Source organism: Mesoplodon mirus (assembly GCF_964341445.2).
Source record: "Mesoplodon mirus genome assembly, chromosome: 18".
NCBI classification, from domain to species: domain Eukaryota; kingdom Metazoa; phylum Chordata; class Mammalia; order Artiodactyla; family Ziphiidae; genus Mesoplodon; species Mesoplodon mirus.
The window spans coordinates 52,308,884-52,335,826 of NC_138994.1; the positions used below are offsets into that span (position 1 = coordinate 52,308,884).

Sequence of the window (26,943 nt, forward strand, 5' to 3'; positions counted from 1 at the left end):
TCATAAAATAACTTTTATACAGGATTAGTAGATCTGTTTACATACAAAAAACAGAAAGGCCCTCATTACAGTTAGATTTCACATAAATTACACAGATTGACTTTTTAAAACTACTATTCAACTTTGTTTAAAGTCCCTTTTAAAAATTTCATTTTGAAGGCACAGTGCATGAAAATGAACCAAAGACTGAAGCACTTGAGATGAATGAGTTTTGGGCACCTCATATAAATAGCTATAGATTGTTCTGGAGCTGGGGAATGTCACTCTGAAAAAATGGGGAGGTGAAAAGTTGATTTTTAATCTGTGTGTAAAAAAATACCATTATGGCATACCTCCAGAAAGTCTGCAGCATGGCCAGCATAGAAGGTAGCTAGTATACTCATGTTATACCATTTGTAAAAGCCATAATCATACATATTTATATAATTTATATCCAAATGCCTCAAAATGGTAGCCTATTTTCAAATTTCACAATAGATTCTGCCAAATGGAAATCAACTAGGATAATATTCTGAAAGTCAAGTGGAATATTAATGAATTATTGCTAAAAATAGGAGGATTGGATGTTGGGAAATATTTCTTCATGAACTGGAAATCCAAGTTCAGCTGACATTAATTGACATTAATCAAGGGCTCTCATCACCCCCCCAAATCTACTTTAATTAAAGCAAATCAGAAACCAAATATTTATCAAAAATTTGCTATTTAGAAGGTCAACCATAGTGGACTTTTTTGTAGTAACATTAAAGTTGCTACTGTTAGAGCTTCCCTGGTGGCGCAGTGGTTGAGAGTCCGCCTACCGAAGCAGGGGACACGGGTTTGTGCCCCGGTCTGGGAAGATCCCACATGCCGCGGAGCGGCTAGGCCCGTGAGCCATGGCCACTGAGCCTGCGCGTCCAGAGCCTGTGCTCCACAACAGGAGAGGCCACAACAGTGAGAGGCCGGCGTACAGCAAAAAAAAAAAAAAAAAGCTGCTACTGTTAAAAACAATTCCACCAGAGAACCATAACATAGGGCACTATTACAGCATTCATAGCCAAGAAGCTTTTAATACAGCAAGGACAAAACCTGGCACAAGTGCACTTCAGGCCACAAGAAAATAAAATGATTTACTGCTGAGAATAAAGTGGAAATAGAAGAACAGGTCCCGGTTACTGAGTAACCTGGTGTTAGCTCAGAAACACACTAAGCTCAGGCATAAGCACTACCTTTTATTTATTTGTCAACTCATAATTAGTTTTAAGTTCAATATTCTTTAATTCAGCAAATCCCATTCAGGTGAAAGTTACCAAGGATTAACCAATCAATCACGCTGGGCCAAATATACATTACGTTTCCTTTCTGGAGGATGACAAAGTCTCAAAGCACATTCCCTCCAAAGAGAATTGCAAGCATTCCTCAACTGGATGGGATCCCAACAACTACTCAAATGTTCAGCAAAAAACATCAAAACGAAAGGATCTTTCCTTCTGAAATTAACTTGAGATCATCTTATTGAACTGCATAATCAGTACAAGTGCATTTACATAGGCAGACACTTTGAACATTACCTACTCAATCACTTTGCTTTTATGAAGGAGCTAGGAGGGAAGAAGGCTTACAAACTGATCACCAGGACACACAGAAAAAAAGCCTTGTGAGTAAAGAAAGGCACAACTCAGGCTTGGGCAAATTTCTTAATACTGTGATACTTACTTGCCTCCATGACTCCAAGGAAATGGAAAGTCTTTAGGAGAAATACTGAAGAAATGCATTCCCCATGCCACATGGCTTCAACGCCTTAAGCAGTTGATGTGGTCTCAGATTAGATTAGATCCACAAATAAAAGACAAAGCAGGGCAGAGAACACAGCCTTAGTAGTCATTATCCTGTACATTCATGTTAACAGGTAACATAGGCTGAGAAGGCCTTGTTTTCCAGAGCAATGCATTATTTAGAAATTCATTAGAGATTCAAGATTCATAGCAGAATTTGGTTTTCCTTTCAGGAAAAATTATTAAAAGAACTATTTATACGTTCATCTCTAAAAATAGTTTACACATGCTTAAAAGGCATGGACTCCAGCCACTGTGATGTACAGTGAAAGACAGGTTTAAGACAGAGATGAATTTAAAAGGCATCCTCTAGTGAAGACCAATGCTAATAAAGTAAAGGTTGTCATGTCAGCTTTGTTTCATTTCTACCTGCAATGTCCCAAGCAGAGCCAGCCACTCATAGGCCCTTTGATGGTTTTCTGACTTTGCACTCAAAAATAAAGCTGCAAAGAGCAATACCACCACATCATCCCCTTAAGGAAAGTGTAGAGTATTATTAGAAGAAATTAAATCATGTATATTTCATTAAGTATTAGCACCCCACAAACTCTGTTCTGTGTACATGGTAGGCTAAGAGTGGGGTGGCAAGGGCTCAAAATTTCGAGTTGTTAATAACAGGATTAATACCAGAATGGCTTAACCCGGAACCACCCAAATTAGAGCACAGATACTCATTAATAAATGTCATGACTTCATTATTCCTGCTAAACCAAATCTCTGTTTATGAAGCCACTTTGGGTACATTTCTCACAATACTTGGTTGAATGACCTAGATGGGTGGTAAACCACTCCACATGAAGGCTTTGGGATGACAGATACATTAATGGATATAGAATACAACTTGAAAAGATGAGAGCAAGTTTTTTGATCCCCTGATTTAGTACAAGTTCAGCAGCAACTTGGCCATTAAAACATTCAAAGGTATTAAACCATTGGATCATTGGTAAGACTCATACTTACAAAAAGCATCATTTCCATTGAATAGCATGATATGACAGACACAATAAAACGCAAATCTTTTAGGCCTTTGCAGTAACCCCACTGGCACTGAAGATAACACCTTCTCACTATAGTGTTACTTTTTTTTTTTTAAATGGAGGGAGCCATGTTTAAGTGCTTTCAAGTGAACTTTTAAAAAATTGGTTGATCAAGAAGAGACTGTCAAATGAAACATTAGGACGAAGAACCCAATTACACGCAGAGGCCTTTACGAATAAGGTTGGCCAAGCTATTTCAACAACAGGATGCTATGATATGGTGCTGGCTTGGGTTAACAAGGAGTGTAGATATTCTGCGTTCAAATGTAGGTTAAGAATGTGTAAGTAGGTCTCTTCCACGCTTCCAGGTCTTTTCAGTAGAATTCAGATCTTGTCGATTGCCAGGTCATCTGAAAACCCTAAGTGTACAACGTAGAAAAAGGTTCAGATTTAGGAAATAGTAAAGAATTAGGCATTCCTAGAATAAACTAGTGCTTCACAGATAAAAGCAACAGCACCTGTGGGTTTTTACCAAGTGAAAAGATAGGCCACACGAGTTTTAGCTTTTGCTAGATCTCCCTCTCAGCTCTACGCAAATGGACACTGAGATCTTTTACAACAGTCAACAAGTTCTCCCTTAAAATGGGGATGTTTGCAACTTTGCTAAACCTTACACAAGAGGTAGTGAAATCCTGCTTAGAGCACAGCCCACTAGTTCTGATCTAGCCTTGGAACAGGTAGAAAGCCAAATACGGAAGCCCGTTTAATCATTTCCTAATGTTACATAAGTTTCAAAATCAATTCAGCCTCCATTAAACCTGAATAATAAGAGAAACTCCAGCTATTTAATAACTAGAGAAAAGTACTCCTCAATAGGTTGAAAAAACCTCGAGTTTTTAAAGCTTTATGTCAGATTCTGACTGCTGTCCCTGCCTTATTGTTTCTGGATTCTTTTGGCCATTTAAAACAAAGAGAAAAAGCTAAAGCCACTAGTAAACACCTGGTGTGCAAAATACAACATCCACTAGTTGGCTTTCTTCAGTTATAGCATAAGCTCCAAACAGCTCATCTTAAATTAAGAAGAAAAACAAAGTGGCTGTCCCATCTCTGCATAAATAGAAAGCAGATTTTTTTTTTAAGGTAAGAGTACGTTAAGGAGGGGAAGTTCAAAACTGTCAGCCAAATTCACAGAGAAAACAAATTTAGCAAGTTAACTTCCCAAAGCTCTTTGAAGAAGCAAGATAGTCTCTCTTCTTAATGCAGTGTCTCCCAAAAGGAACTGTAACTTTGCTTGGTACTTATGCTGGGAGAGATGCAAGGTGTGTGTTTCAATGTTTGCTGGAATATAATGTTTCCTCTTCAGTGTCTGTTTCATCCTGGAACTCATGGCTTAAGAGAGACTTCTTGGAGCCGGTTGACATCATGCGAATTTCATCTTCATACTCATCGTGATGCTGCCTGAGCCGATGAAAGCCATCCTTGTGTCTGTTAGACTTGATTGAGCAGATGCACCAAATAATGCAAGCTGTTAGGATCAATGCCGACATGGTGGCACCTGTCAACCAAAACCATCACGTGAGTGGTGTTCTAGTTGAAGAATATAAATAAGCAGCTGCTTACAATAGCACTTTTTACATTATGCCCTTCATTTATTTTATTTTTTTTCATTCACTTAAAAACCTTTTTTATTACAGAAGTAGTACATGTATCATGTGCAAAATTAGAAAAATACAGATAAGCAAAATACTAAAAACCCATACCCCAAACTCCACTTCACATCTCCATTACCCCAAGGTCATCTTTAACAACCCTAGGGCATATTTTTTCTGGATTTTCCTTCACGTGTGTGTATGTACACATATATTTTTTCTTTTACCACAATGAAATCAAACTGTGTCTACTGTTGTGTAACCTGCTTTTCATCAGTCAATGACTTCTACTTTTCCTTTCTGGTAAATTTTCATCTCATTCCAAATCCGTCATTTATTTAAAATATTTTTACATAAGGTTATCAGAGTAACAGTCTAGTAACAGAAAATAATACCAATAAAATTACCAATAAAATCGTAATAAAAATTAAGTTCATGGGACTTCCCTGGTGGTACAGTAGTTAGGACTCCAGGCTCCTAGTGCAGTGGGTCCAGGTTCGATCCCTGGTCAGGGAACTAGATCCTGCATGCATGCCACAACTAAAGATCCCACAGGCCGCAACTAAAGATCCCGCACGCGACAATGAAGACTCTGGGTGCCACAACTAAGACCCGGCGCAGCCAAATATTAAAAAATAAAGTTCACAACAGCAAATGGGTGGCAGAGCCAGATTTAAACTGAATCCCAGCTCCTATGTTTCTAAGCACTTAGTGATTTATGCTTTATCCGATTCAAGTTAAGAACTCTACCATAAACACCCCACAACAGGCTCTATGATTTGACCATGTTTCCAATATACCACTCTCTCTCAACTAAGGATCTCTCTCCAACACACCCTGTAATAAAACTTGGTTATTTTGCATCAGGTCCAAGTTGTACTTAGAAATGAACCAAGGTTCTTTGTGTCAAAAGATACAATACAGCAGAGTATGTATTATTTACCACATTTTTTCTTTCTAAACTTTCAGTGATTCAAGCAATGGCACACATTAAGCCTGGAGAAAACAAATATTCCCTCCTTCCAGGATCACGGAAAAAATAGAACGAATATAAGTCAAAGTCCAAGGGACTTATGATCTTAGTATAAAGCAATTCATTCAATCAACAACTCTTTATTAAGACCCACTACATGCCAACCCATGGTTCTAGACATTGGGAGGCAGATGAAATCCCTGTCCTCTCAGAGCTTATGTTTTAGTGGGAGAGATCGAATACAGACAAATAGATGACTAATACATAATGTAACTGCAGGTAGCGACAAGTGTTTTAACAGAAACAAGCGGCAGTGAGATAGTGACAGGGGTACTATTTTAGCTAGGGTGATCAGGGAAGGCCTCTCTGTGGAGGTGACATTTGAGTACAGACCTGAAAATGTGATGGGGCAAGCCATGAGAACATATGAGAAAATAGTGTTCCAGGAAAATCATGTTTAGATAGGAGACGTGAGAAGAAAAGTGATTATTTTCGGGTGATTATGGAGGTGATCCACTCTCAAATTGAAATGTCAGGATTGGTTTTAATTTCAACTACTGAAAATTTAAATTTTTTTACCTGATACAGTTACCACAAGCTCCCTTGGCAAACCAAATATCCGGTTATCTGTGTCAAAGACTATTACCACAGAACTGGCTGCATCATGATGCACAAAGACCTAGGAAGATAAAGTGCAAGAATTAGGAAAAAGTTTACCTAAGGTATATTGTATCCCTGCTATATTCCTAGGGCTTTTATAGCAAACCAAGGAGATGGTTCATTGTCATCTAAAGTACACAAAATGCTACAAAAATTCCCTTTTTGTTGCTAAAGGATAGAAAGATAACAAGATACCATAATCAAGAGGTGGTCACATTTTTCTTTATTCCCCACAAGCTTTCTAACAAGAGTTTCAAATTAAATGTAAGTATTATTAATAATAAAAATTTACATGAGACCACTCAAGTTGAGTTTCTTACCTGGGAATGTTGTTGCTGATACCCATCGGCAATGGCATTGATGTTATGGACACCTGGGGCTAATAGTACATGGAAATAACCTCCCTCTTTTGTGTGTACTTTTATTCCTTCATTGAGCACAATGACTGCTTTAGAGATTGGTTTTCCAGTCTTATCTTTAACAAATCCATGAACTCCCTTGTGAACCTTAAAAAAACAAATGTTTAAGATATAAATTTATGTTTTCATAATGCCAGATATTCTAGAGGCCATAACTTGAGGCCTGACAAAAACAAACAAAACAACAAAACCCTCTATAAGTCTAGCTTATTCGTCCCTCCCCACTGACTCTGACCTTGTTTGCTACTCATTCACTGCTTCAGAGGCACAGAGATGGAAATAATGGGAGAGAGGCCTCCGATAGAGTCAAAGCCTAAAATGTTTGAACCCAAATCTTCCGACGTCTTGAATGCTTTATTTCCCACCACAGGACACTGTCTCGAGTAACTCTGTGATATTCAAATGGAAGAACCTGCAGCATCTCACAGGGTTAAATTACCTCAATATACATCAGATATGCGAACTCATGGCACCTATTTAGGCAATAAAAAATGAACAAAACTCTCCTTTCGGGCCTCCCTGGTGGCGCAGTGGTTGAGAGTCCGCCTGCCGATGCAGGGGATACGGGTTCGTGCCCCGGTCTGGGAGGATCCCATATGCCGCGGAGCGGCTGGGCCCGTGAGCCATGGCCGCTGGGCCTGCGCATCCGGAGCCTGTGCTCCGCAACGGGAGAGGCCACAACAGTGAGAGGCCCGCATACCGCAAAAAGAAAAAAAAAAAAAACAAACAAACAAAAAAAAAAAACCTCTCCTTTCTACATACATTTAAAATAAACAATACAAAATTTTGGTAAAAGATTAAGAAAATATTTTGATAAAGGTTTTCATTGACCATATTCCTGGGAGTTTGCTTCTAGTTAAAAGGGAAAGACTCACCTCCACCAACATGCTAAGAAGAGATTTTTTATTTTCTGCCCACAACGAAGGGAGTTGTGCTGCACTAGGAAAGTAGCAGCAGCTTGTGTATACTGTGATTTCTGGACAGTGGCCATAGGTAACACTATAATCCTGGAATATAAGATTCAAAAACAAATGTAGGAAAATTAATAAGTAAAAGTAAGAATGAGGTTATGTAATATGACAAATGGAATGAATGGAATAAAAAGAAAAGCTGGGCGATGTAAACAAAGAATCTGTACAGCATTTTACAGCAAATATAAATAAACCACTTGGTATTATAACCAGTCACAAACATGGCCACTCCTAAGAGAGTTCTTAAGATCAGGGACTATGTCTAATTCATTTTTATATCTCCAGTGCTTCCTACAGTGACTGGCAGTAGAGGGGTTCTTATTAGGGTTTGTTGAATAAATGAGTAAGTACATGCAGAGGGCCAGCTTCCCTCTAACCCCTGGAACTTCACTGTTGTTACTGCTGTTCTGGAGTTCTTAGAGGTAAAAGCACAAGTATTTGCTCTCTGATACCCTCAATCTGCAGGCTCGAACCTACCATACAGCAATATAGCAATTATTTAGGTAGGAACTACTTGTGTGGACAGGTTCCAAAATCTAACTTACCACTTACTTCCCATTCCTTACAGGGGCTTAAACAGATACCTGTACACAAATGTTCACTGCAGTATTATTTTCAAGAGCCAAAAGGTGGAAACATCTGTCCATCAAAAGATGAACTGATAAACAAAATGTGATCTACACATACAATGGAATATTATTTAGCCATAAAAAGGAATGGAGTAGGTGATGTATGCTTCAGAATGGATGAACCCAGAAGGCATTATGCTAAGTGAAAAAAGCTGGAGACAAAAGAAAAAATATTGTACAATTCCACTTATATGAAATATCCAGAATAGGCAAATACATAGCGACAGAGAGTAGATTAGAAGTTACCAGGGGCTGGGAGAAGAGGATAATGGGAGTTATTGCTTTGGGGCACAGAGTTTCTGTTTGGGGTAATGAAAGTTTTGAAAATAGATATGGTGATAGTTGCCTGACACTGTTAATGTAATTAAAATATCACTGAAATTATAATTAAAAATGGTTAAAATGGCAAAAAAAATTGCTGTCAGAGGTTAGTTAATTTAAGGGCTATCATGTCAAGGAAGCCACAAAGCAGATGCCATTCACTTTACTATATCAGAAAAGTCACCTATTCTTTCACTCAATGTCCAATACGTATTTATAATTCCATTCTCACCGTACTCTATAAAGCATACCTTCATGCTGCCCAGGTGACTGTGCCATTCTGCTCCACGCATCACTCCTCCTGGAATATTCTCATCTATAAAAGCATTGAGAGATGTAGGATCAACAAGATCAGAAGGCAAGTCCTCATTCTCTCCCAAAACAGCAACAACAATAACAAAGGGTAGGGAAAATACCTACCTGATTTATTTGGGCAACTGGGCTGACCCATATGCATCGATGGATGATTATTTGCATAAAGAGATGCCAAATGCTTTAGAGTCTCTTTGTTTTCCACTACAAAAAGAAAAATACAGAAGTTAGCGGAGAAATTGAAAAGATTTTTCTCCAAGTTCAACTTCATGGACACAAAAGTCATATTCCTTTCCTTCTAGTAAATCTTGTACCTCACTGAAGTTTATTGAGGAGTTATTATAATTAAGCACATGGTTCTGTGCACCCCAAGATAATCTGTCCAAGAAGATAAGCATCTTCCTTATATTAAAAGGCACTAACGGCGAGTTTAACAGTTATCACACTAAAATACAAACCCATTTTGGTATGTTTTACTACGTTTGGGGGTGACTGTGGCCTAATTACAATATTCCTTGTAAGCTGCATTGAAAGCAACACAAAATATCTCCATATACAATGGCCTCAGAGAGATTCAACAGGCAACTGTTTAACTCACCACAAGGTGCAACCAGTCAGTCAAGGTTTAAAGCAGGAGAGGGCAATTCTGTATTGTTAATGTTTGGTTACATAATATGGATTTCTTGGGGTGGGCATTGTGTCTTATTCACTTTTGTATTTCCAATGTCTAGAGACATAATAATTGTTCCATAAATGTTTATGGAGTACAAACTGAGCAGATGTGACAAGATGGCTACACTGAATAAAGCTAGGTAATCATTAGATCTGACCTCCCTCCTCCAAGCAACTGAACTGTTGATGTATGTACAGTCTTCTTAGGTTGTTTATTCATGCAGTGTGCTCAAATGCTCACCATTTAAAAAAATTTTAGAAGGGATATTACCTAATTGAAATTTCCTATTTAAGCTTAAATAGTACACATGTAAAGTGACATTCTACATACCTGTTTGTACTGGCTTGTCATATGGGTATGTGACCAGCACTGAACCACCATCTAAAGCAACAGAAAGACTGAAGTCCTGTTTCTGAATCAAATTTTCAATGATGGCTTTAGTTTCAGGTTGGGAGGCATTATCTAAAAGATAGAAATGTCAAACATAAAATATCAAGTTTTACATTTTTAGTATGAGCAGCTAAGAAAATATTCCCTACTTCAGCATAGTCAAAAGGCTAACTTACAAAATCTGTAGATAAATACTTTATTACTCCATAAGCCACTACCTCACGCAAGAAAGATACATCCTAGGAGGTAGGATATTTTGAGTTTTACACACTTTAGGGTAATGTTGAAAGGTTAATGACTCTAACCAAGTTTAAGAAAGTTCTTACTGGAAACAAAAAGGGATGGACATATCCTCTTTTAAAAAATAATAACCCATCCTTGAAAGAAAATAAGATTTTCAGAAATCAGGGTATTTTCTGAAGCATTGTTTGCAAGAGCAAAAAATTAAAAAGAAACTAAATGTCCATCAGTAGGGAAATTGTTGAATAAACTAGAGTACTACCATATATTAATAGCATAATAAGATGCCATTAATAAGAATGTTAGAGATCTATGAGTATTGAAATAGATAGATGTCAATGATATATCCAATAAAAAAGTTGCAGAACAATATGTATAGCTGATGATCCTATTTAATAAGAAACAGGCCCCTTCAAATCAAAACACACATACATTGTGTGTGTGTGTGTACATGTGTGTACACTCATATATAAGAGAGTAGAGAGAGAATATACATCTCTGTATGACTATGATGAAAACCTCCCCCCCAATATTATTGATTGAATTTCTAAGAAAAAAACTTGAATTACTTTTGCAAATGAAAAACAACAAAAATTTGAAAAGTTTTCTAGATGTCTCTATTCATTTATATTGTACATCCTAGACAAGAAAGCACCCCTTATTCATCTATAAAATAGGATCAACCAATCTCCTAGCAAAGAGAAATAAAATTATCTACAAAGTACTTTAATGACCTAAATATTGGTCTTACTTGTGAAGTCTGTATCCAGGTCTTTGCCACGAGCATTTGTCTGTCCTATCTTTGAAGTACAGTCTTTCTCTTGTGCTCTCTCTCGCCCATCTGGATTTAGAGAAGGGACAATCACAATTCTAGTCCTGTCGACCAACTAAAATGGAAACAGAAATCAATGAGTTTATTAGGTCTATGTGGAATCAAAAGGTACCCTCCCATGCTTCAAACAGAAAGTCTTTATTGTTTGTTTTAAACACAGATTTAAAAGGCAGAACTGAAAAATAAATAAAATTCTCTCTTGCTCCAAAAAAATTAAAAAAGAAACAAAAAACTGCACAGCTACTGTTCCCAGAGACCTCCCAATATCTTACAACAGGGTCAGAAACCACTGTCTGTAGGCTAAGCCCAGACTGCTGCTTGCTATTGTAAATAAAGTTTTATGGGCACACAGCCTTGCCCATTCATGTGACTATTTTTGTTCTGCAATGGCAGAGTTGAGTAGTTGCAACACACAACATCTGACCCACAAAGTCCAAAATATATGCTATATGGCCCTTTACAGAAAAAGTTTGCTGACCACTGGCTTAGGTCAATAATAACTGACCAATAAATAAAAATAATACAAATACAATAAACACAATAATACTGTATTAATAATAATATTGTACTTCCAGATTAAAAACTGGAACATATAATGTGACAAATATCAATGTATGTCTGGAAACAATGAGACAGAAGAGTTGAAATCAGCATATCAAAAAAAAAATGAGGTGGGATATTTGTCTTACTCATAATTTCTCCTTCAAATGAGCCATATCCAGAGGTGTTAATACCTACATTTATGGCATGAATTTCTGATATAATTCATCCTACATATTTCTAATAATAAATCAGAATAAGTGATCCCTGGTTTATTTATTCTAGTAAAATTGTCAATAGCCTGAAAATATATTTGCAATCCTTTAATCCATTTATGCTGGAATCTCTGAGGGAGACTTTTTTCCTATGCTTGGGCTTAGCCATATGTCTCTGGGTATATGTATATTTCCTTGAACTCTCCAGACAATTCTGGCACTCAGCTCAAAACAAATGGCAATCTAAAGTGATCTAAGCCTAATTAGACCAGTGAGGCAAATTCTCCTAAACTAGGAGTTTTGAAATTCCTGGTAGATGTTTTACCTGGGATATATAGTCTCTTATAACCTTAAGATCAGTAGGTAGTAACTCTGGTCAAATGTTACAATAACCTAAGGAGCTTTTAAAGAAATATTGATGCTTCTGGGGATGGAGCCCAGGCATTGGTATTTGTAAAAGCTTCCCGGATGTTTTCAATGTATAGCCAGGGTAGAGAACCACTGTCCTAGGTAATCTCCCTTTTAAAAAAGAACAACAACAAAAATCCTTGAAATACTCCTGCAACTCACATGAAGAAGTCAATGGGATCTACTTTGCTGAAAATGGTAAAATAAATGGAAATTTAGGAAATCATGATATCAATTCTTTCCAAATTTCTTTCAGGGGAGGCAGTAGGGTAAAACAGAACAGCACAGGCTTTAGAGTGAGACCTGCTTGGGTTCAAATCCCTGCCTTACCACTTAGTAGCTGTGTGACCTCCTGTAAGTTATCAAATATCTCTGCCTCAGTTTTCACATCTATAAAATGAAGCTAACATAATTGCAGGGTTGAGGATTAAATTATGATGTATGTAAAGTACCTAGCACATAGTAGGTATTAAACAAATACTAGTAATTTCCCCCTTTCCTAAATTCTATACAGACAGTGCCAATTAGTGAGTGTTCTAGACAGATGCACACTCTTTCCTTCCTTTCCCTAAGACAACACAGAAACTAGGTTGCTTAATCATACATAACCAGCTTCTGGATCAACGTTCTATTCTATAGTCACGGGCAACTAAAGTAGGCACTGCCATATCACTTTTTCTAAAATCTCTTAGCATCCAAGGTGTCCAATAATTTCATCTTTATTACATGAAAAAAACCCCGATTTCTCTACCTCATTTTTCAATATAGTATCCTAGTTATAAATAACTGGCAATGGAAGTCCCTCTAAGTAGAATATACATCACTATGAGTAGATTGGAAGGGTAACATAAAGGAATAGAGGACTGAATGCAAATCTTTCTTGTTTTTTTCCTCTATGGCTCTTAATATATACAAAGAAATATAATAGAAAGACACTATTAACAATGACTATATACCAAGGTCCATTTTTAAAGAGTAAAGTTTATAATGACCTTAAAAGTACCTCTGTATAGAACCTAACAGGAAGTTAAATTTAAAAAAATGGTGCCTTGATATCAGTGTATCACTGAGCTTTTTCCTTTTAAAACATGTCAAAACAGGCTATTTTCTTACTTGGGTAACAGCTGGGTTCTTTTTGTAGTTTAGGCAGAGAAATTCTGCCAGAGCCAAAAGAAGTTCAGTTCCAACTGGAGCATTTCCATGGATACCAGCAACAAAACGAATCTTTGGTTCTTCAGGCTCAGATACATTGGGCTTATTGGAGATTTCAAGGGACCAAATGTGACGATATTCAGCACTCTGTCCCAAACTTTCAAAAACCAGAAACAAAAAGTCAGCAAGTAATCAAGTATTATGTTAACGCTGCCTTACAGATTTTAAAAAAACAAATGAGAACAAAATTTGAAAAGTCTTTAAAGAGTAAATCTTTATGTCAGACTACTTTAAGAAAATTAGATTCCTTTAATCAAAGAAAGTCAAATAGATGTGAGATACTATCAGATTTAGGAAAGATTATGATTTAGTTCAGCATTCCTCCATATTGTCATTCTCCTATCATCTTCATAATATTTACCCAATCTTCTATAATCTATACTACTCTTTAGTTAATATATGTCTTTTTTTTTTTTTGGCTGTGCCGCCTAGCATGTGGGATCCTAGTTCCCCAACCAGGGATCGAACCTGCGGCCCCTGCACTGGAAGCATGGAGTCTTAGCCAGTGGACCTCCAGGGAAGTCCCTAGTTAACATATATCTTTTAAGTTAACTCACTTAAATTTTTATTATGGAAATATTTAAATATACACAAATGCAGAGCACCTTACTTTTAAAATCTAAATTAATTTACACAAATAAGACATTTTAAACTTTAAATGCAGTACCAAGATTACAGCAAAACTAATTGAAAAGGCCTGCTTTCTTTGATATAAAGGGAGATTTACAAGAGTTAGATAGAAAAAATAATATTGCCATTAAATTGAGGATTAATAGAATAGACAAAGTACCACTTTCTCACAATGGTATTTAATGATACTTAGCAAACATTGGAGGACCACCTAAAACTGCCTTGTGTCCCACCACTGGCAGGTGTTGCCTATTTGCTGGGGAAATATTTAACTAAGAAGTGCATGTTTAATTGAAAGGTTAAAAAAAAAAACTTAAATGAACTAAGTAAATGGATAGCAAAATAATGTCCAATTTTTTGTTTTAAAATAAGAAAGTCTGTAACGTCTATATGGCACTAACATGGACAGTATTAAAACCTGACCTGGGCAGAAATGTTCAAGAGTCAGTTGCGGAAGAGAGGTAATTGGTATTGCCAAAGTAAATATCAGTCTTTGCAATTACAGACATTATAAACCAGTATTTGAGAAAGTAAATTTACTGGTAAAATTAAAAGAACCAATGAAGGAAAAAAAGTGAAAAAGTGAAAGGCTAGTTAATGTTCATTAGGTTTGTAGTAGAGAACTGTAAGTTCAGGGTGAAATGTAAAGGCCCTAAAATAGGCAAATAATAGGAATCAACAAATCAAGGAAATAGTTTTGAGACAGTGAAAGTGAAGCAGAGAAGCTTAAGAAGTGAAGGTAAAAGTTGTCTCAGCCATCAGTTTTACATAAGCCAGTACTGCATGTTTTCCCAGAACCCTCAATCACATATGTCCATAAGGCTTCAGGGAACCATGACTGTGAGTAGAGACTAAAGCACAGAAAATGACAGCCAACCAGGCTTCATTTTCTAATTTGAAGAAAAGGTTAAACATGATCCCTGACAAGAGAGCTCATAGTTCCAAATTTGTCCCTGCCCCCAGCAAAATGAAACAAACTAAATATTTAGTCAGAACGTGAATCTGCAGCTGAGAAGTAGAAAGGTTTTGAAATCAAAGTTATCGTTAGAAAGAATGATTTTACATTTTCTGGAGGCACAGGCCACACATTGCTAAACTAACAAGTAATTCTGCTCCAATGTTTCTCATAAAAGTTTCCAAGATTCATTGTTAGAAAGATCTCCAAGCAAACATCTGTTTCAAAATAAGTGAAATCCAACTCTCTATACATTCAGCTCCCAAATATCTCTAAATAAATTACAAGAACCATTTAATGTGGTTTATGCTAAATGATGTAACCTCTTTAAAATGAAGAAGGAAGGAAGGAAGGAAGGAAGGAAGGAAGGGAAGGAGAGGAAGGAAGGAAGAAAGAGGGAGGGAAGGAGAAAGGGAGAAAGAAAGAGGAAAAAAGGGCAGCAAGAAGGTGACACTTACTTGGTAAGATTTGTAATATGTGGATAGTTCATCACAAGTCCTCTCAGAAACTCTGATAAGTCCTTGTATGAATGGTATCGATAAAGAGCCAGATTTGAGGAGGAGCGTAACATGAAGGCTTCCAAACCATTCTCAGCTGAAAGGTCTTTAATTAAAGTTTCAAACTCTTTAGTAGTCGGATCGCTGGCACCCTCATTGTTGGTGCTGTCCCCCTTGCCTTTCTTTGATTCATTGTTTGAATCTGTTGAAGATCGAACAAGTGTGAAGTTGACCTGAACAGCACCTTCACTGTTTACGGTCACATTTTTGGTAACTGGATTATACCTGCAATAAAGAAGACAGATCAGAGCCACGCTTCTGCAGCTGGAGGACCCAAACCCTGGGAAAACAGAGGTGTGCAGAGGATATGTGAATCCTTGAGATAAATGTGGGGCATCTCCCTAAAGGGTCAAATTGTTAACTTTGTGAGAACTTAAGATTTGTTTTAAACATTAACGAAGACCATACAAGGGTAGACTATAAAACATAAATGAGTTTTTAAGATTAAATATATGACTTCAAAAGAAAGCTCATGCTTGCAGTGTATACTCCTGGAATCTGAGTTCACTTGTCTGTCATTAGGGAATATGGTGGGAAAAGTTTGAGAAGTACTAACTTAGGACATTCTCTGCCAAACGCATCATTCTTGCCCCATTTTTCAGATACCTTGATGCTTTGGTTTTTCCAATACTATGCCAAAACTGAAAAAAACCAGAATAGACTTCTTTACTCGTTAAAGTTCTAACCCATTCATTTACAGACCACTTGGTATTTGAAAACCATTTTTTAAAAAAAGGTAACAATAACTTTAAATGTTTCCATGTATTTACCCTTACTTCAATGAGTGTTCAAACTAACTCTTCAGATATAAGAGAGCTAGTAGGGGGAGGGGAAAATATTCTGTGGGAACACCTACATGTATCAAATATAAAAAAGAAAACTACAAGAGGATAAAAATTATAAGTTTTGACTAAAAAGTAAGGTGGCTCCAGTTCTAAGGTATTTGTAAAGGAGGAGGAACCATAAGGAATATTAAGTTTTTTCCAAGGGAAAAGGTCATAAGTTAATTTTTTCTTTTCAAGTAAATATATCTTTGTGGTGAGAAAAACTGTAAAAAATATGAAAATGGCTTTTCTCAGAGAATTAGCAGTAAGTAAGAAAATCTCACTGATGCGAGAAGGCAAAGGTACAATAATAAAAAATAAGTGTCTGTGAAAGAGTTTTAAAAGGGTACAAATGTAAAGTGGTGGTATTTGGGGGACAACATACTAGAAGTATGCAGAACAAGTCTTTTTTTCCCTACTAACAAGTACTTCCCAGAACTGTTACCCATAGTGAAGGAAATCAGTCACTATGGCTTTACATCTGGACAGGGGAAGGTGACCTGAGAGGATGAAGGTAAAAGAGGCTACAGTTCAAAGTGAATAATTTCACAGATTTCTTACATCTGATGGTTCATGTACTCACGGTGCCACCAGAGAAGAGTCAAATGTGTAACCAGCTCTAAACTTCTCAGCGTTAAACTCAAGGTTGCTTAGCCTCTACAGGGCTTTCTGGCAATAATCTTTTAGAATGGAACTATGCTTGTTTCATCTCCAAGCACTCAATTACAAAGCATTCAGTAACTCACCCTCGAGCAGATGCTGTGATTTTATAAGTTCCTGGAACCAACAGACGCCAGTAATCTCCAGTTTTGTAAGTAGTTACTGGGTGATTAATTTCAGCAACACTAATGGTGGCATTTAATATACCTCTGCCATCTGTGGCATCTAGGACGAATCCTTTGACACCCTGATGAACCTGGATAAAGCACAAGGACACCCAGATTTTACTGATAAAAATCATCATCTAATTATTTTGGGAGTTCACATCCAAAATAACAGATTGTTAAATAATGTAAACATGTAGAACAAATAGGAATTCAGGAGCTCAGAGTAAAGCTAAATGTAACCGCCCATTAAACAAAATATTTCAGTTTCTGAAAGGCTAGTTTTTCATAAGTTAGATTTGTTTTTATCTTCCTATCAGCTACAGAAAGACATTTTGAGGACAAGTGGAGGAAATTTGAACATGGATTAGGTATTAGGTAGTATAGGGAGTTACTGTTAATTTCCTTAGGTGAGATAATAGCAACTGGAGAAGTCAGGTAGGAGAATTAACCTTATTTTTAGAAGATGTATTCCGAAATACTTTGGGATAAATATCATAACACTTGCAATTTATACTGAAATAGTTCAACAAAAGTGTGTATGTGTTTATATATATATAAAATACAAATGCAGCAAAGTATAAAAATTGTTAAACCTAGGTAAAGGAATAGTAGTATTTATTGTTAGTCTTATAATTTTTCCTGATGCTTACAAATTTTCAGAATAAAATGTTCTAAAAAATTAGTATGCAAACTCACAGCCATTATGCCACTCTACTCAGCAAAGTACTGGCACAAAGTATTAGTCAGATTATCCTAATAATTTTAACCACTACTAGCATATTTCTTATAGTCTTTACCTATTGGCCACGATGCACATCCAAACAAAAGGAAATTAATTGTTTCACAGTAAACCAATGGCCAAAAAAAAAAAAAAATTTACCCCATAGCCCATCTTTATCACTTGACAATTTCTTAGGCATGTACCCAATCTATAATAGCCCTTTATAAAGACAAGGGTAAAAAGTGACCACTAACCATTAAGTGCAAAACATCATCACTATATTGTTTAATCATTTTTAACTCTTCTCTGTGCATATAAATAAACTCATTTACATCCGTGAATTTTCTAGATAAATATACGAAAACATGAATAGGTCAAACTGGAATTCAAATGAGGTGTATTCTAAAATCAATGTGTGAAAACCACATGTACACACAAAAATCTTCTTGCTCTTGGGAGAAATTTCATACATCACTCCAGAATCGTCACCTGTTTCAGAAACTGGATTAGAGATCTTCGATTCTGTTCCCAAAATTTTGGCAGATCTTTCTCAAATGGGTATTTCACACAACCAAGTTCAATAGTCACTTCAAAGCAGTTTGTTTGTAAATAGTTCCAGTCCTGCATACCACCTGAAGGATAAAAATTTTAAATCAGTTACTCTGAAGAAGTTCTAACTAGCTCAGATTCCAAATTGTAAGCAACATTTCTAGTAAAAAGCCAAATTCATCTTTTATCAGCATGGCTGAAAACCAATAATGCGTTCATTTGAGAGCTCTCTGATGCTTGTGGTACAGGTAAAACATCTGTACTTTCATGTTCAGGAAGAATTCAAGTGTAGCTCACACTCTTCTTCTTAGCACATCTAAAGTTCTTTGTAATAGCCAGCAGTAAAATATAACACTTTCATGAAGTTTCAGTACATTATTTTACTCAAAAGTCAAAGTGCACCAAATATTAAAAATAGTTGAAACGGTAATTTGAATGTTTTTTTGTTTGTTTGTTTTTTTGTTTTTTTTTTTGTGGTACACGGGCCTCTCACTGTTGTGGCCTCTCCCGTTGCGGAGCACAGGCTCCGGACGCGCAGGCTCAGCGGCCATGGCTCACGGGCCCAGCCGCTCCACGGTATGTGGGATCTTCCCAGACCGGGGAACGAACCCGTATCCCCTGCATTGGCAGGCGGACTCTCAACCACTGCGCCACCAGGGAAGCCCCGGTAATTTGAATGTTTTAAACTATTTATACAATATTTTTAAAAGAATGATTCTTTCTCAAAATTAAAAAATCAGTAACAAGCAGTACCATCCAGGGGGACAGAAAATCCATCAAGTTATACGGCCTTAATATAAAAGAATGTTTACCTGGGACATTGTACCAACTGGCTCCATTTGTTATTCCATGAGGAAAATATTCATTAGGGTACATATTCTTGCAAGGTCTACCTTGAAACATCTGGGAATTTTCCTGGAAAAAAAAAAAGAATCTTTACTTGTATTTATTTGTATCTGCATCAAAAAACATGGGAAGGATAAAGAAAGATAGGAAGAGTGGTTAACAATAGGGTATATGTGGGGGTGGATGGAGTCATGGGAAGCAGTGACTTACTACCTACTTTTTAAAATCAAAGCTAAACAGTTTATGCCCTGTAAAAAAAAAAGTGAAGACTTCATTTATTACTTGTAATTACAAGTAATATAAAAATGCAACCCAACCCCTCTCAAAAACAAAAACAACACTGTTCATATTCATACTTCCATTTCATGATCTCAAGAAGCTTAAAGTCCAGAAGAGGTAATTCACACACAATGGAAAGTAAGCATCTTTCTCTGACTTCTTGGGGACTAAGGTAGCCCCTCTGTGCTTTGACTGCACTCTGTACAATTATTTTATCCTGTTAAAACTGGTTGCACCTCTTTTCCCCCTAAAGACAACACACTACTCCTTGAAACAGTTTGTGTCTTTGTGTCCTCGGCATCCAGCAGTGTCTACATAGCACGTGTGCAATTGCTTGTTCAATGGAGAGTAAGAAAAACTGCCGCAGAGGCACAAATAAACACTACGGGGAGCTAGAGGAGAGAATGATTATTTCTGACTAGAGTGGCAGGGGAATTTTCCTGAAGAAAGTAAGCTTTGAAAGATGGTCAAAACTTCATTTCTCTCTTGTAAATAGAAAAAGAAAAAAAGTACAGAAAAGTGTAAAGAGAAAAGTAATTTCTCACTTTCCCATCACTGAGAATTAACTTTAAAATATACAAAACAACCCCCTTTTGTAAACTTAACATACCAATTACAGGCTTATGATCCCACCACTCTGTTATCAAATGAAAGCTATTGTTTTAGGTTACTGGAATATTTGTGTACATGCTCTTTTGCTCTCTGGTTTTTCCACTAAACACTTGTACACATCTTCTATGTCTCTATATCCCTATCTCCATTTCCATCAATATCTATCCATTTGATTATAAATTATATAGATGTACTACTGTACTAATTAATATAGTATGTATATTACAAACCTGCATTAAAAAAACATTTTAAAAACAGAACTTCTAATATATTCTTCCTACATCTTAACGGATCATCTAGTATAAATCCCACTCTAGACACCACAGTTCTGGGCAACTGCTGTTAACATTTTGACTTTATTCTCAGAGCAATAAGGAACTTGTGAAGATTTCTGATGGAAGGGTGATATATGATATAGTCATGGCTCTAGGAAGTTTATTCTGATAATAATGTGAAAAAATGGACCAAAGCCAGGGAGACTCATCAGAGTACTACTGAAATAATCCAACTGAGAGATAATGAGCATCTGAAAGGTTGTGACACATAGGTTTTACCATGTGTATTTTACCATCTTCTTTAATTCTCACTACTCTACTTTGATAATCTTTTTTTAAAAAACTAATTAAAAATTTTAAAGCAAACAGTTTGACAACTTAAAGAAGACAGGGGGTAAGGATGTAGGTCTCCAGTCCCAGTCCATATATAAAGAGTCTAAAATATATGCCAAGATAGTAAATTATTCTCTTCTTTTTGCTTGGCTATAGTCTCTAATCTTTTTATAATAACTTTCATTATATGAAACAACTTTTTAAAGAGGCATTTACATAGTGGTGACAGCTAAAGCAACGGGATGCAATTGTCAAGACAGTAAAAATGGCTAAGGACAGAATATGGAGGGGGGAAAAAAGTAAAAGAGAGAGGCTGAGCCACTGAAACAGAAAAAAGGAAGCAAAGCTCTCTGCTATATAATGTAACAGAGATCAAGGGGAGAAGACAAGAGCATTAGACTTCAGAGGTCAAGAACATTTAAAAAAAATAGACTTCGGGCAACCTTTGAGAGGGCACTTCCAGGTAAAACAATGTAGGCAGAAGACAGATGACAAGATACTGAGGCATAAGAGAACAATAAGGAAGTGGAGATAAGCAGAGACTATTCACTTTTCTTATTCTTTTCTTTTGATTTCTTTTGAACTAATTTTAGAGTTGCAGAAAAGTTGCAAAAATAGTACAGAGAGTTTTATATACCTTTGATCCAGCTTTCCCTGATGTTAGCATCTTATATAACCATAGCACAATTATCAAAACAAGGAAATTAACACTGGCATGATACTATTAACTAAAAAACCTATATATATATATGTGTGTATATATATATATATATACACACATATATATATATATATAAAATTTATTTTTGCGGTACGTGGGCCTCCCACTGTTGTGGCCTCTCCCACTGCGGAGCACAGGCTCCGGACATGCAGGCCCAGTGGCCATGGCTCACGGGCCCAGCTGCGCCACAGCGTGTGGGATCTTCCCAGACAGGGGCACGAACCCATGTCTCCTGCATCAGTAGGCGGACTCTCAACCACTGCGCCACCAGGGAAGCCCCTAAAAAAACCTATATTTTATTCAAATATCACCAGTCTTCCACTAATGCCTCCTTGAAATTTTCTCTTCACTTATTATGTCACACTGTATAGCTCCATTTTTTCACTTTCACTTAATTGAATTCATTGAATTTCATTATACTTAAAATATAATAAAAGTTACTGTAGAAAGATTAGAAAATTGAGGCAAGCCAAAAGAAAAAATATATAAACCTAGAGATCACCAATCATTTAATATTTTGGCATATAACTTTTGACATTTTTTTAGCCTACATATGAACTGAGCATGGATACCCCACCCCTGAGTCTTCTCTAGGTTCTCAAAATCTGCTTTATTGAAATATAATTCACACGCCACACAACTCACGCATCTGAAGTATACAACTCAATGGTCCTTGGTATATTCACTCAGTTGTGTGACCATCACCACAGTAAATTTTAGGACATTTTCATGACCCCAAAATAAACCTGTACCCATCAGCACTCCCCATTTCCTCCCAACCTCTTCCCTGCCTCTCCCTACATCCCAAGCCCAAGGCAATTACCAGTCTATTTTCTGTCTCTATGGATTTGCCTATTCTGGACATTTCATATAAATGGAATCACACAATATGTAGTCTCTTGTGACTGGGTGCTTTCACCAAGCATGTTTTCAAGGGTCATCTAAGTTGTAGTTTGTATCAGTACTTTATTTGTTTTTATGACTGAATAGTATTCCATTGCATGGATATATCACATTTTGTTTATCCACTTATCACTTGATGGACATGTGGGTTGTGTCCATTTTGGCTACTGTGGATAATGCTGCTATGAACATTTGTGTACAAGTTTTGTGTGGACTATGTTTTCATTTCTCTTGGACATATACTTAGGAGTGGCATTGTCAGGCCACATGATAATTCTATATTTAACATTTTGAGGAACCGCAAGATTGTCTTCCAAAGCAGTTGTACCATTTTACATTCCCACCAGCAATGCACAAGGGTTCCAATTTCTCCACATCCTTACCAACCCTTGTTATTTTCTTTTTTTTTTTTAAACTATAGCCATCCTAGTGGGTAAAAAGTAGTATCTCGTTGTTTTGATTTGCATTTCCCTGATGGCTAATGATACTAAGCATCTTTTTGTGAGTTTGTCGGTCATTTGTATATTTCTTTGGAGAAATGTGTGTTCAGATTCTTTGCCCATTTTTCAATTGGATTGTCTTTTTATTATTTAGTTGTAAGAGTTCATTATATATTTTAGATATAAGATCCTTATCAGATATATGATATTCTCCTATGCTGTGGGTTGTCTTTTTACTTCCTTGATTATCATCTGTTATATGTTGAATTATGTCTCCTCCAAAAGATATGTTGAAGTCCTAACCCCCAAAACCTCATAATGTGACTGTATTTAATTACAGAGGTAATCAAGTTAAAATGAGGTAATTACGGTGGGCCCTAATCCAATATGACTGGTATCTTTATAAAAAGGGAAAATTTGGACACAGACAACAGGGAGAATGCCATGTGAAGACAGAGGACTGGGATAATCCATCTAGAAACCAATGAATGGCAAAGACTGCCAGAAAAACACCAGAAGCTAGGAAGAGGCAAGGAAGGATTCCCTTCCAGGTTTCAAGGGAGCATGGCCCTGCCAACATCTTGATTTTGGACTTCTAGACTCTAGAACTGTGAGACGAAAAATTGTTACAGCAGTTCTGGAAACTAACACACTATCCTCTGCAGCAAAAAAGTATTAAAGTTTGATGATGCCCAGTATGTCTTTTTTCTGTCACTTGTGCTTTTTTTTTTTTTGCGGTATGCAAGCCTCTCACTGTTGTGGCCTCTCCCGTTGCGGAGCACAGGCTCCGAACACGCAGGCTCAGCGGCCATGGCTCACGGGCCCAGCTGCTCCACGGCATGTGGGATCTTCCCGGACCGGGGCACGAACCCGTGTCCCCTGCATTGGCAGGTGGACTCTCGACCACTGAGCCACCAGGGAAGCCCCCAAGCCTCAACTGTTAACATGCTTTCTAAGAACAACTTTTAAACTAAAATTTCACACATACACACACACACAAATATAACATTTCTGATTATGAAAGTAATGTGTGTTCATTATAGGAAGTTTAGAAAATACAGAATTTCTACTTGCTCCTTTGCAGTATGTTACTACTAGGCTCTTAAATACCTTAGACCAGGGGTCCCCAACCCGCAGGCTGCAGACTGGTACCAGTCCCTGGCCTGTTAGGAACCGGGCCACACAGCAGGAGGTGAGCGGCCACCAAGTGAGCAAAGCTTCATCTGCTGCTCCCCATCACTCGCATTACTGCCTAAACCACCCCCTACTCCCCACCCCTGTCCGTGGAAACACTGTCTTCCCCGAAACTGGTCCCTGGTGCCACAAAGGTCGGAGACCGCTTCCTTAGACTATAGGTTGGCAATTTTTTTCTGTGAAGGGTCAGATAGTAAAAACTTTTGGCTTTACAGGCTCTAAAGTGTCTGTTGCAATGACTCAACCCTGCCCTCTGCATCTATTGAGATGACTGCAGCGTTTTTCTTCTTTAGTCTGTTAATATGGTGAATTACACTGACTTATTTTCAAATGTTAAACAAGAAAGCAGCAATGGACAATATCTTAAAGAATGGATGTGCAGGGTCTCCCTGGTGGCGCAGTGGTTGAGAGTCCGCCTGCCGATGCAGGGGATACGGGTTCGTGCCCCGGTCTGGGAGGATCCCATATGCCGCGGAGCGGCTGGGCCCGTGAGCCATGGCCGCTGAGCCTGCGCATCCGGAGCCTGTGCTCCGCAACGGGAGAGGCCACAACAGTGAGAGGCCCGCGTACGGAAAAAAAAAAAAAAAAAAAAAAAAAAAAAACAGGGAAAAGAATGGATGTGCCATATGTCAATAAAACTTTATTTACAAGAACAGGTGGTAGGCTGGATTTAGTCCCAGAGCTATAACTTGTCAACCCCACCTTAGACTACTTTATGAGGTTTATATTTAAGTACTTCTCAAATTAAATAAACTAGCAGTTTGTTTAATTTATTATGTTCCAGGTACTGTGCTAAAAGCTGTAGATGAAAAGACATTACCTGAACTTCATGGCTAATGGGGAAACACATGCAGTATGTTTAAAAGTGAGGTGGGAAACAGAGGAGAAAAAGAGGTAAGGTTGTCTGAAAGGAATCATGGAAGGCTTAACAGAGAAGAAAGCACTTGACCTGAGTCTTGTAGGACTTCGTTTTAACGCATTTTTTTAAATGAAAAATGACTTTTTATAGCATTTTATGTTTAAGCACAAGCCTACCTTGGAATAAGAAAGTGCTATTTGTTGAAATACAGCATCATCTGGTGATTTACTATATGTGGCAAGCCCTTGTTCATCATCATCAAAAGGGTAGTTAACCACCAAAGAACCTATGAGGGAAATGAGCAAAATGTATTGTGTTATTTCTTTCAAGATGGAGCATTAACATAAAGTAAGCTTTTCACAATACTGCCAGAGACAGGAAACCAATGCAATTTTCCAAGGTTAATTTCCTCAATAGAAAAGAAAAAGTTGCTAATTTCCTCAATAGAAAATCAAAGTGGATAAATAAAATATTAAATAGCTATGCATGATACTTAAAGGCTGCCTTAACTGGAAAGGTCTTGGGAGTTTGCCTGAACTTACAGGCATACTTTACATGTTAGAACTGAAACCAGAAGTATACAGGCTTAATTTAAACAATTTTACTGGGCTTCCCTGGTGGCGCAGTGGTTGAGAGTCCGCCTGCCAATGCAGGGGACACGGGTTCGTGCCCCAGTCCGGGAAGATCCCACATGCCGTGGAGTGGCTGGGCCCATGGGCCGCTGAGCCTGCGCGTCCAGAGCCTGTGCTCCGCAATGGGAGAGACCACAGCTGTGAGAGGCCCCCGTACCACAAAAAAAAAAAAAAAAAACAATTTTACTTTTATAATATTTAGGATCAGAAAAATTGAGCAAAATTTGGTACTTTTTCACTAAAATTCAGACATTTATAAGATCATGTCATGGAATTTTAAACTAAGAAAGGACCCTTGAAGTCCAATTAACCCACCCTCTTCATTTTGCAGACGTGGAGTCTAAAATGGAGAGGCTAAACAACAAATGTATGGATAGTAGAGCCAGTCCTGACCTTCATTCAGAAAAAAATGCTAAAAATTTCTCTTATGCTCATATTATAAATTAGTCAACTGGAGTTATATCATATGATTTTTCATGACCTAAAATACAGAGAGTGATGTTTTAAAACATATATAAAGGATATCAACTCCCTTCATGCTCCCCCCCCAGGACATAAAGCAATTAGGGTGCTTCTCAGGCAGGAGCCCTGAGCCCACCCCCCCCCCACCATAGGATCAAATCCCTTATTTTCCTATTAGTCACATCATTTTCATTTGTCCATGTGCCCATTTATTCTGCCTTGATTAGGCCATTCATCTTTGCCTTTTTTGTCATGCCACTTCCTGGGCATGGAAGTGAAGGAACAAATTCAACTTGAATCCAGATGAAGTAACCTGTGGTAACAAATACCAGCAAACATTCATATATTAGAAAATTTTTTTCTTTAAGAAACAAGTATGAAGAACTATGTTCATTTTATTCTCCAAAATAGTTCTAACAAGATAAGTGTACGTCAACGCCTGTTCTTAGACAAATTACTCCAAAAAAATTTAATTTCACCTGGATCTATGACTCATGCCTAAAAGTTAAACAGAAAAAAGTCAACTTCTACTTAATATTGTCTTTCAAATGGCTAATTTTATAAGGCCAAAAAAAAGTCATAAAAGACTTACAATACTCCTACAAAAGTTTATTTAAAAAATAATTAGTATTGGGCCTCCCTGGTGGCACAGTGGTTGAGAGTCCGCCTGCCGATGCAGGGCGCACCGGTTCGTGCCCCAGTCCGAGAGGATCCCACATGCCGCGGAGCGGCTGGGCCCGTGAGCCATGGCCGCTGAGCCTGCGCGTCGGAGCCTGTGCTCCGCGACGGGAGAGGCCACAACAGTGAGAGGCCCGCGTACCGCAAAAAAAAAAAATTATAATAATAATTAGTACTGGGACTTCCCTGGTGGCGCAGCGGTTGGGAATCTGCCTGCCAATGCAGGGGACACGGGTTCAAGGTCTGGTCTGGGACCGCGGAGCAACTGGGCTCGTGCGCCACAACTGCTGAGCCTACGCTCTGGAGCCTGCGCGCCTAGAGCCCGGCTCAGCAACAGAAGAGGCCACCGCGATGAGAGCCCCACGCACCACAACAAAGGGTGGCCCCCGTGCCCCGCAACTAGAGAGGGCC

The 26,943-nt window shown here is 37.7% G+C and overlaps 1 protein-coding gene across 1 annotated transcript in view; it reads right to left on the reverse strand.

The window, feature by feature from the left end:
• Window positions 1-26,943, reverse strand: part of CPD (carboxypeptidase D) — a 61,340-nt gene continuing 34,397 nt past the window's right edge. The window contains exons 8-21 of the mRNA XM_082604913.1: window positions 24,937-25,046; window positions 19,111-19,213; window positions 18,239-18,381; window positions 16,948-17,117; window positions 15,279-15,602; window positions 13,137-13,332; window positions 10,780-10,915; window positions 9,729-9,860; window positions 8,834-8,929; window positions 8,665-8,729; window positions 7,368-7,499; window positions 6,394-6,579; window positions 5,993-6,092; window positions 1-4,346 (exon numbers count right to left, since the gene is read on the reverse strand). Coding sequence (XP_082461039.1) covers window positions 4,120-4,346; window positions 5,993-6,092; window positions 6,394-6,579; window positions 7,368-7,499; window positions 8,665-8,729; window positions 8,834-8,929; window positions 9,729-9,860; window positions 10,780-10,915; window positions 13,137-13,332; window positions 15,279-15,602; window positions 16,948-17,117; window positions 18,239-18,381; window positions 19,111-19,213; window positions 24,937-25,046 — 2,120 coding nt within the window. The 3' untranslated portion in view covers window positions 1-4,119. The remainder of the gene's footprint in view (window positions 4,347-5,992; window positions 6,093-6,393; window positions 6,580-7,367; window positions 7,500-8,664; window positions 8,730-8,833; window positions 8,930-9,728; window positions 9,861-10,779; window positions 10,916-13,136; window positions 13,333-15,278; window positions 15,603-16,947; window positions 17,118-18,238; window positions 18,382-19,110; window positions 19,214-24,936; window positions 25,047-26,943) is intronic.